The 10,165-nt window shown below is 44.2% G+C and overlaps 1 protein-coding gene across 3 annotated transcripts in view; it reads right to left on the reverse strand.

The window, feature by feature from the left end:
• The window catches only part of BAIAP2L1 (BAR/IMD domain containing adaptor protein 2 like 1), a 78,920-nt gene extending 70,173 nt beyond the window's left edge, over nt 1-8,747 (reverse strand). For 2 of the 3 annotated variants that reach the window (XM_071211143.1, XM_058285789.2), the window contains exon 1: nt 8,486-8,747. Coding sequence is in view for 1 of the 3 variants with exons in the window: in XM_058285789.2 (XP_058141772.1) it covers nt 8,486-8,536 (51 nt within the window). In the remaining 2 variants the exon portion in view is untranslated. The remainder of the gene's footprint in view (nt 1-8,485) is intronic. The other variant, XM_071211142.1, reaches the window with a different exon arrangement.
• Between the last annotated feature and the right edge of the window lie 1,418 nt (nt 8,748-10,165).

Genomic DNA, 10,165 nt, shown 5'->3' on the forward strand with positions numbered 1-10,165 from the left:
TTATGGGGCAGTGCCAAGAAAGCTTTCAGAGACTGAAAGCAGGCATTCCTAGCCTTGGCAATTAGGAAGCTATCAGACATTGTAACAATGTCTGGACCACACTGGCCTCTGTCTGGCAGGGGATTTGGGGACCCTACTGTAGAACTCAAGCAACTTTTAGAACTTGGACTTCAACAGTGGGAGGAGTACCTACATTTGAAGTAAAATCACTTCATGAAATTCCAACTCTGAGAAAAAATATCACTATCCATTTTGGTTGGTTGGCATAGGTATATATTCTTATTTTAAAGAATAGAAACTAATCCAAGTAGTACCTGTACAACTACTATATAACACAACTTGAGAGGAAATTTTAAAAGTGATACTTTAACCAGAATCTGATAACGTGCCTCTTTTCTGGCATTTTCTTGTGAGTGTAAAAGAGGCAGAACAGAGAGAAATCATGGCAAATGCTAGATGGTCTGTGCGCTTGGGTTTAATTCCACAAAGGATTTTCATTCTGTAAAATCATTTTCATTTTTGGTCCTTTGAAACAACATAAAATAGTCATATATGGGAATATTTATATATATGGGTAATACTGCATATAAGACTTTCTTGAAAATGAACAAATGTATGTTAACATAGCAAAATGTTAGTATCAGGCAGAAGCAAAACAAAATATTATTCTAAGCGAAAGAAACCAGACACAAAGTACCACATTATTCTGTATTATTCCATCTATATAAAATGTAAATATAAATAAATTTATAAAGATGGAATTAGATTAGTGGTTATGTAGGTCTCGGGAAGGGTAGAGGGTTGAGAGGTGACTGACTGCTAAAAAGTGTGGAGTTTTTCTTTTTGGAGTAATGAAATTGTTCTAAATTTTTTTGTGGTGATGAATGCACAACACTGTGATTATACTAAAAGTTATTGATTGTATACTTTGGATAGATTGTATGCTACATGAATATATCTCAATAAAACTGCTTAAAAAAAAAAAGATGGAGCAGGTGTTGCTCAGTGGTTGTCTGCTTCCCATATATAAGGTCCTGGGTTTGATCCTGGGTACCTCCTTTGAAAAAAAAAAAAGGCATGGGAGACAGGTATGAAAAAACCTGGAGAGGCAATCCAGACTGACCCAGCAAAAGAGAAATGCAAACATTTTATTTCTTGAATATTGCTTAGAAATACCTAACTATCACAGATAAATGGCATATATTACATGAACAGTACCTGATTAGTTACTGGGTTTAAAATAGCTATTTTAAGCACCAGAAATACAGTAGATTATTTGGTTAAGTGCTCTTGCCTGCCTATTTTTAAAAGGTGTGTCATGGAATAAAAAGCAAGCAATGGATTTATAGGAAAGTACGTCCCATGCACTGGGTTGAATTTGTTTCAAAAGCCTCAAAGTACTTAATGGGCAACCCGAACTTTATCTGATCGAAGCAAAATGACTTCATACAGCAAGTGACATTGTTTTAGTCCACTAGTTCTTCTCAAATGTCATTCTTATGATAGTGTCTGGAATAATTCTAGTGAACCTCCTTCAACCAGACCCTGTGAGAGGGTTCTGCTTTGCGTTAAAATCACAGCACTGAAGTATAAGGAATCATCTTTGTGATTTCCCTCCTGATTTTTTTTTAAAGATTTATTTATTTATTTAATTCCCCCCACCCCCTCTGTATTAGTCAGTCAAAGGGATGGCTGATGCAAAATATCAGAAATTGGTTGGTTTTATAAAGGGTATTTATTTGGGGTAGGAGCTTACAGATACCAGGCCAAAAAGCATAAATTACTTCCCTCACCAAAGTCTATTTTCACATGTTGGAGCAAGATGGCTGCGAATGTCTGCAAGAGTTTAGGCTTCCTGGGTTCCTCCCTTCGAGGGTCTTGCCTCTCTCTGGGTTCAGGGTTCCTCTCTTCCCAGGGCTTGCTTCTTCCTGGGCTGAGGGTTCCTCTCTTCCTGGGGCTTGCCTCTCTTTCCTCTGTGTGTTGACTTCCTGTGGCTCCAGCTTAACGCTTCAGCATCAAACTTCAACATCAAAAAACCCTCAACTCTGTTCTTTGCCATGCCTTTTATCTGTGAGTCCCCTCCCACCAAGGGGCGGGGACTCAATGCCCTACTGATGTGGCCCAATCAAAGCCCTAATCATAATTTAATCATGCCCAGGTACAGGCCAGATTACAAACATAATCCAGTATCTATTTTTGGAATTCATAATCATATCAAACTGCTACAGAGGCTATGAGCCATCAATTAGAACTCTTAGTGACCATCTTCTTTGTTCCTTGGATTGGAATACACTCTAGTATATTTTTCATTTATTTTTGAACAGAGAAAGAAACCAGCAACATTTTAATCTCATTTACACATGCCTCACCTTTACCCACAAAGATCTGAGGCAGCTGTTACAACCAGAACATAAATAATGATAAAAGAGAAAGACTCAAGGTCAGGAAAACATACAAAGAAGTATAAAATCAAGGTTGAGGGAAAGAACATCAAACGTATTCAGGGCTAAAGGGTCACATAGCTGAAATTACCCTGGACAAAGTTTATGGGGGAAATTATATCAAAGAGTGATAGACATGAAATCTCAGGCGTTTTTCTGGCCAATGTCCACCCACAAGCTACTATGTGTTATATATGTTGAATATGCTTTACTACTGTAGAAACAAACAAAACAAAAGTACTTGTTATAAAAAAGGAAGTGATTTTAAAAGATCTAAATTGGTTGGGGTTCAGGGAAAGACGCACTCTCACATGATGGAGGTTAAAGGATAATCTGGTGCTCATTTTCTGGCGGGCATTTTGCAGTGTGTATGGGTAGCAAATGTGCTTTAAAATGTACCTACCCTTTGACCCACAACTCCTTTCTGAGAACTTAGCTTAAGGAAAGCATCACGAATTTGTGCAAAAATTTAAAAGCAATGCCACTGCTGGGCTTTAGTAGCAAAGCGTGGACAATGGTCTTGGTTCAACAACAGGGAATGGATCAATAAGTCATAATAAAAAATGGAGTACTGCGGAGTCACTGAAATGAGGTGGTACAGAATACTGATTGACACGTAAAGATATACTGAGACAATACTGCACAGAGGTATAGTGTTAATAGTGTCATCTCTGGATATGGGATTTGTGACTTATTTTCTATGTAAATTTTCATGAAAAATTTGGAATTTTATGGGGTCAGATCAAAATACTAAAAATTAAAAAAAATAAAATTAAATATTAAAAACTTAAAAATGCCTCTGAGGTTAAAACCAATATTCATGATACCCTGGAGGGGTCTGGAAACTATATTCTTTATCTAGATGCTGGTGACACAGGTAATTTCAGTCTGTGACAAATTTGGTGAGCTATACATTTAAGCACACTTTTCTGTATGAATACTGTAGTTCAATAAAGTTTTGGAATGAAACAGAAGAAAAATATATTTGCATGTTTCAACAGATAATATATACTAATGTTTGACTTAGCAGCTTTTATATTTACTTTTTAACTGCAGAATAAATTGCTGTGTGGAATACAAAGAAAACAAAAATCCAATCTTTTGCAATTTCACACACTTTAGGTTTCCCCTGTAGGTCTGCCTGTGGTTCATTATATTAAAAATGCATTCTGTGGCCACAAGGTAATAATTAAGGCCCAATATTGAAATAATGTCACAAAAGTAAAACTCAAAGCAACCTGAAATTTATGGAGAGTGTCATCTGTCCAAGTGATCCCAGGTTTCCTTGTTTCATAATAAAGGACGCTGCCTTGTCTGTACAGCAATAATGTTATCAAAGTTCTCAAATCTTTTTCCAATCAAGAAAAAATATTTGACAGAAAAATACATCTATTCCTTGGTTTTGTATTTTCATTTCACAAGACAAGAGGCTAAAATACTGGGCTGTTCAATTTCATATTCAATACCTGGCAATGCTTTCTGCTGCTATTTGGCACCTGCTTTTTACTGCCCCCTTTTTAGTCATCAGGAAACAAGAGCAGGGAAGTGGATGTGACTCAAGCAACTGGGTTCCCGTCCACCATATAGGAGGTCCAGGGTTCAATGCCCAGAGCCTCCTGGTGAAGGCATGGTGGCCTATGTGGTGAGCAGGCCCATGCAGAGAGCTAGTGCAGCAAGATGATGCAACAGAAAGAGACACAGAAAAGAGAGAATAAGAGACATAGCAGATGAGGGACCTGAGGTGGTGCAAGTGAATGATGGCCTCTATCCCACTCTGGAATGTCCCAGGATCGGTTCCTGGAGCCACCTAATGAGAACACAAGCAGACACAGAAGAACACACAGCGAGTGGACACAGAGAGCAGACAATGGAGGGAATGGGGAGAAATAAATAAATCTTTAAAAAAACACAAAAAAACATAGCAATGAACCTATCACGTAGGTTATTAGGTGATAAAAGGAGGGCTGTAAAGGAGTACTGATGCTTAATGTATGTAGAAGTTTTAATTAATTTGACTGTAAAAGTGTGGAAATGGATAGAGTTGATGGTAACACATTATAGTGAGTAGCAACTGGTTTATAAATGGGATTGCGGCTGAAAAGGGTAGTCTAGGGGCGTAAATGTCAACTGAAAGAAAGCTAGAGAATAATCTATGGAGTGAATAACATAGTGAACCCACATGTGGAGGAGAATTGTGGTTAATAGTACAAACCAAGAATGTCCTTCTGTGAACAAGAACGGATGTATACCACCATTGCAAGGTGGTAGGAATGTGGAGAAGCATGGGAAAAAATATAATTAATGCAGTCTATGGTCTATACTTAACAGCAATCCTGTAATATTCTTGCATCAATGCCAAAGATATACTGTGTTAATAACAGGGGGGTATGTTAAAAATAGGCCAAATGTACGCTATGTACCACAGTTTGTGGTAATAGTCTGATGATATTATCTCATAATCTGTAACAAATGTTCCACAACAGTGCAGTGCGTTGGCGAAAGGGTGTTGTATGGGAATTCCATACATGCGTGATTGTTTTTTAAGTTCACAACTTCTGTAATAAAAATACATTTTAAAAAAAGCAATGATGATGAATTAAATGAATACGAATTGACAGAAATTTTTGGTGACATCTTAGATCACCAAATTATGAAAATGTACTTGGTTTGTGTATTTTTTGGTCACTAGAAACTAAATTACTACACAAAAAGGATAGGGACATAGACTGGTATAGTAAACGGCATGCGGGTGCTGCTCACTCAGTCTTTGGGCTTCAGTTTCACCATTTAAAAATGGTAAAGAGACAAATCCATATTCATCATGTAGGGTTGGTGTATACTTAGAATGAAACAAAATGCTCTGTGTAAAATATCAAGGGAGGAAGGAGGGAGTCTGGTAGAGACCATTAATAAATGCTCATTCATTCTTAACAAATATGTATGCCTACTATTTGCAAGGCACTGTTTTAAGTGCTTGGAATACAGTAAAACAAACCTTTTAGCCCTTGTGGAGTGCACATTCTAGTGGGAGTGAGAAGATAACACATATAATAAGTAAATGTATTATATAGTATATTCAAAGATAATACCTGTTATGGAGGAAAAGGGAATGAAGTAGCATAAATGGGCATTGAGATGGGTGGAGTTACAAGCACTTTTTTTTTTAGATTTATTTATTATTCCCCGCCCCCCCTCCTCCTGCCCTGCTGTTTTTGCTGTCTGTGTTGTCTTCTCTTCTTATTTTCTCTCCTCTAAGATTCTCTGGGATTTGATTCTGGAGACCTCTGATTGGGAGAAAGGTTCTTATAAAGAGCTATTTGAGTAGGCCTTCCAGAGAGGGTGACATTTAAACGAAGACTTTCCTTCTCCCTTCTTAGACTCATTTCCTCCTTTGCAAGACTTGCAGATACTGTATGACATTCCTGGATGCCACACCCATCCCTCCTCAGCTTCCTAAGACTTTTACAGTTCTAACTTGTAGGAAGGTTGTGGCTACTGTTTAGGGTTGGGTTTTGTTGCTGTTTTGTTTTGTTTTTAACTTTATTTCTTCCTCATAATCACTGAAGCATGTACTCATCACAAAACCATGTAAAATCACAAGCAAGCTTTTGAGGGCAAATTATGGGCATACTATAGACTCAAGTATGGGGAGAGAGGGGACCTTTGTCTGAACTCTAATTAGCAACAGTAACAGTACTTGACATTTTGGGGTTTTATGCCACTTGTCTGTGAAATAGTAAAGTACAAATCCTCCTGGGCATTAGCATGGATCTCCAATAATCATTTGTTTAAGTATATATTTTTGGAAACTCAGCAAATGTGTAAGTATTTATTTAGGGATATTTGATACTGTACACAGAGAATCATAGTACTTCATGACCTCCCTTTTCTCTAAAGAATGCATTCCTTTATTTCAACATTGGAGAAATTTGAGTATTTAAAAAAATATATTTAAAGACCATACCAGCAAGCCATAAAATCTCATTTGCAGGTGGCTTTTGTAGACCGCTAGGTAACTTAAACACTGCCAAGAGATTTTTACCATGTTAAACTGTTTTCAGCTTTTGATTGGTGGAATGGGGTGGAGTGTAAGAACTGAATGAGGAGGTGGTGAAAGGATTTCAGGGCCAATCAGATCTGCGAATGTAAAATTTCATTGTGCATTTCCATCATCGCCAAAGTATGAAAGAGCAGCTTTAACTTCATTTTACAGATTATCTAAACTTGTTGCCTGGGACTATAAATTCTTCCCCCCCCCCCCACCCCGGGAATATAAATTCTTAGCCCACCACCTTGATATAAAAAATGCAGTCCCAAATCATTAAGGAAGAAATGGCAACTAAAATCAATCAGCAGACATTTAGTGAACCTTTACTATTAAGACTAAGTGGGAACGGACAGCAATATGGTACTGGTTTCTGATTTACACTGCTTTAAATTCTATAAACACAAAAAACCAAAATGATGAAAGGCCACTACTTTGTCCCCTCTTGCTCCAATACTTTGGGTCATGCCAAGGTGGTTGGCATTTATGGCACTGTAATTCACTTGAGTACAGCCCCTCCACCAGTTATCACTGAAAATAAAAGTCAGGAAAGAAGTAGGAGTAAGAGCAAAGAGATCAGTTTTCTCCTGGGCATCTGATTGCTTGTCTCAAATTATCTCATCTAAGACTGGGAAGATAAATACTCTCTTCCTATACTCTTGAAGGCAGGGAAACTTCATGTTCAGATGTTTTTTTATTCCATGATACCACCTGAAATTTGCAGTGACCTGCATTCCTCAATTACACGTAGTTTTCCCCTGAAGTCTTCAGAGTAGTTTCTACCCCGCAAGCCTAAGGCTGTTTTATTTATACATTTTGTCAGCACCCCACACCTCCTGTCCCACCATCTTCAGGATCACTTACATATTAATGATCTCAACGTAAATAAGATTTGAACATTAAAATTTCTGGAATCTTAAAAATCTGTCCTCTATTGAGAAAAAAAGGAGAATAAGAACCAATTTTTGGTCACAGCTGCTGAGCCTAAAACTGCCGTGCCAACCCTTCCTCCTCTGCCGACTAGATACACCTCAATGGTTCAATTTATGCATATAGTTTACGCTTTTTGTATACAGATGAAGGGAATCAATCAGACTTCAAAGGCTAGATTATGAAATATTTTCATGCTTCTTTTACTCTCATCCAATAAGTCAATAAACTTCCCTGAATTCAGGAACTCCAGACTTTCAAGTCTAGAAACTAAATTTTAAGGTAAAAAAAAAAAAAACTCTAAAAATGACCACAAACTGTGGGCCTTAAAAAGGGCTACAAATGAATTTAGAGAACTTCAAGGTCTCAGGGGTAAAAACAAAAGTCGTTCTGTGGTCTATCTACAGCAGATGAAAAACACCGATCTTATTTCAACTGGGATTCACGTAAAAGGACTCAAACCTATTAAACTGGCCACTCGCCCTAAATCTCCGTCTGTTTCCGGAAACGTTCTCTCCTAAATAAATGCAAATTTAACAGCCTAGCAAGGCATCGCCGAAGGGTAGGACAATTTTTTTTTTTAAAGCCCCGTGCGCTAGACTACAAGAAAAACTTCGCACAATAATAATCGATGTAGGAGAGAGAGACGCCGAGCGCAGCGAGAAGCGGGGCGTGAGGAGGCCCAGGGGAAGGGGGCGCGAAGCCCCCCGGGCCAGCCCGGCCTGCGGGCGGCGCGCCGAGGGCGGCGGCGTCCCCACACCTCGGGGCGTTTTCTCTCAGGAAACGCGAGCCCGTCCCGCGCGTCCCCGAGAGCCTCAAGCGCGGCGACCGAGTCCACACAGGAGTTGGGGTGGGGGCGCGGGAACGCCGGACCCCCGCCCTCCCGGCGCCGGGGGGGACGGGGCGGCCTGACGGGCGTCCCCGGCGCGGGCGAGGAGGGGGTGCGGGGGAGGGGAGCGCCCTCCCGCCTCAGGTCCCCCCCGCACCGTCAAGGTGAAAACTCCCCAAGTTTCCCCGGCGAGGACGGCGAGCCGCCGGCCGGGCCCCCCCGCGCCCCCGCTCGGCTCACCCGGTAGGTGTTCTCGGTGAGCCGGCTCACCTCCTCGGGCCCCCGCGACATGGCTGCGGCCGCCGGGGCGGCGAGCTCGGGGCGCGCGGCGGGGCCTCGTGGCCGCGGACCGCGGGCGGCGGGAGCGCCGGGGCGCGGCTGAGGGACCCTCGGCAGCCGGCCGCCGCCGCCGCCGCACGCCGAGGTGTCAGCAGTCGTGGGGGCCGCCGCGGCGAAGAGCCCAGGACTGAGGAGACGCGGCGGGACGCGGCCCGGGAGGCCCCACCTGAGGCGGGCGGGGCGGGGCGGGGGCGGGGCGCGGGCGCGGCGGCCCCACCTGAGGCGCACTCGCGGCCGCGGGGCGGGGCGGGGGCGGGGCGCCGCGAGGGGGCGGGGCGGGGCGGGGCGCCGCGAGGGGGCGGGGCGGGGCGGGGCGCCGCGAGGGGGCGGGGCGGGGCGGCCGGCCGCGGGGCGGGGCGGCCGCGGGGCGGGGCGGGGCTGCCGGGGGGCGGAGCAGCTCGGCCCGGGGGGCGGGGCTGCCGGGTGGGCGGAGCAGCTCGGCCCGGGGGGCGGGGCGGCCGGGTGGGCGGAGCAGCTCGGCCCGGGGGGCGGGGCGGCCGGGTGGTGGGGGGCGGCGGGCAGCTGGGAGCGGCCCCTCGAGGCGGCCCCGCCGGGAGCTGTGGGCGGCTCTCCGAGATCCACCCCCTCCGCGGGCACTTCCCACCAAACCGTGCGCTTTGGGGACCGTGGCCAGGTTGTCCACAGCCCCGGTGGTATCGATTTCCCGCCTTGACCCTTGTCTGCTCGTCCTCTTGCTGACCCCAAAGGGCCCAGGGAGCCCAGGTCATGGGTTCTCAGTGGTGGGAACGCCTCATGTACCGAAAAATCAATAAATGCCAAGATTTGGCTGGTGAAATGGCGGTATACTTTGAAAATTTACATTAAGAACTATTTTTAACGCAATGCAATACAACCATGCTGTTCACACTGGGATTTATGAAACACGGAGGCGCCCTGGAGGTCTCCAGCCCCGCCCCAGCTTTGTCCAGGGTGCTGTCGCCGAGCTCTCTGGCCCTCTCTGGGAGGGTTGCGGGGACCCAGACTCAGATCCCAGCACCTGAGACCTCCCCCTGACAATTTCTTTCAGGGGCGGGGGATTGAACCAGGGACCTCGAGCGTGGGAAGCCGGCGCCAAGCCATGTCGCCTCCCCTGAGTTGGTTTTTTCGTTTCTTTTGTTTGCTTTATTTTATTTTTATTATTTTATTTTATTTTATTTTTCAGGAGGTGCCAGGACCTCCCATGTGGGAAGCAGGCGCTCAACTGCTCGAGCCACATCCGTTCCCGGTCCCTCTGCCTTTTAAAAACTCCAGCCTGGGTGCATTTTGCATCTTTTCTAGACTGTTGGGATATGAGGCCTCTGAACTGCGCCTGTGGTGAAGCTCACTGGGAAAGGCACACAAAGAAGGCTCTGTGGGGTGCAGATGGCCTCAAGAGCCTGAGATGCCGCTGGACTTGGACCGAAGCACAACCTTGACTCTGGGGCAAGCTTATCGAGTTTTGCAGGCTATAAAACATACCATGTCTGGGAACCGAAAGGTTATGTGTTCTTGGATGTTGCGGGGAAATGTCTTGGCACTTGGCTTTAAACAGTGGAAGCAAGCTGCCTCCTTCCTGAGGTTTCCAACATGGAGCTCATGAGA

This window comes from Dasypus novemcinctus, chromosome 23 (genome assembly GCF_030445035.2).
Source record: "Dasypus novemcinctus isolate mDasNov1 chromosome 23, mDasNov1.1.hap2, whole genome shotgun sequence".
NCBI lineage: Eukaryota > Metazoa > Chordata > Mammalia > Cingulata > Dasypodidae > Dasypus > Dasypus novemcinctus.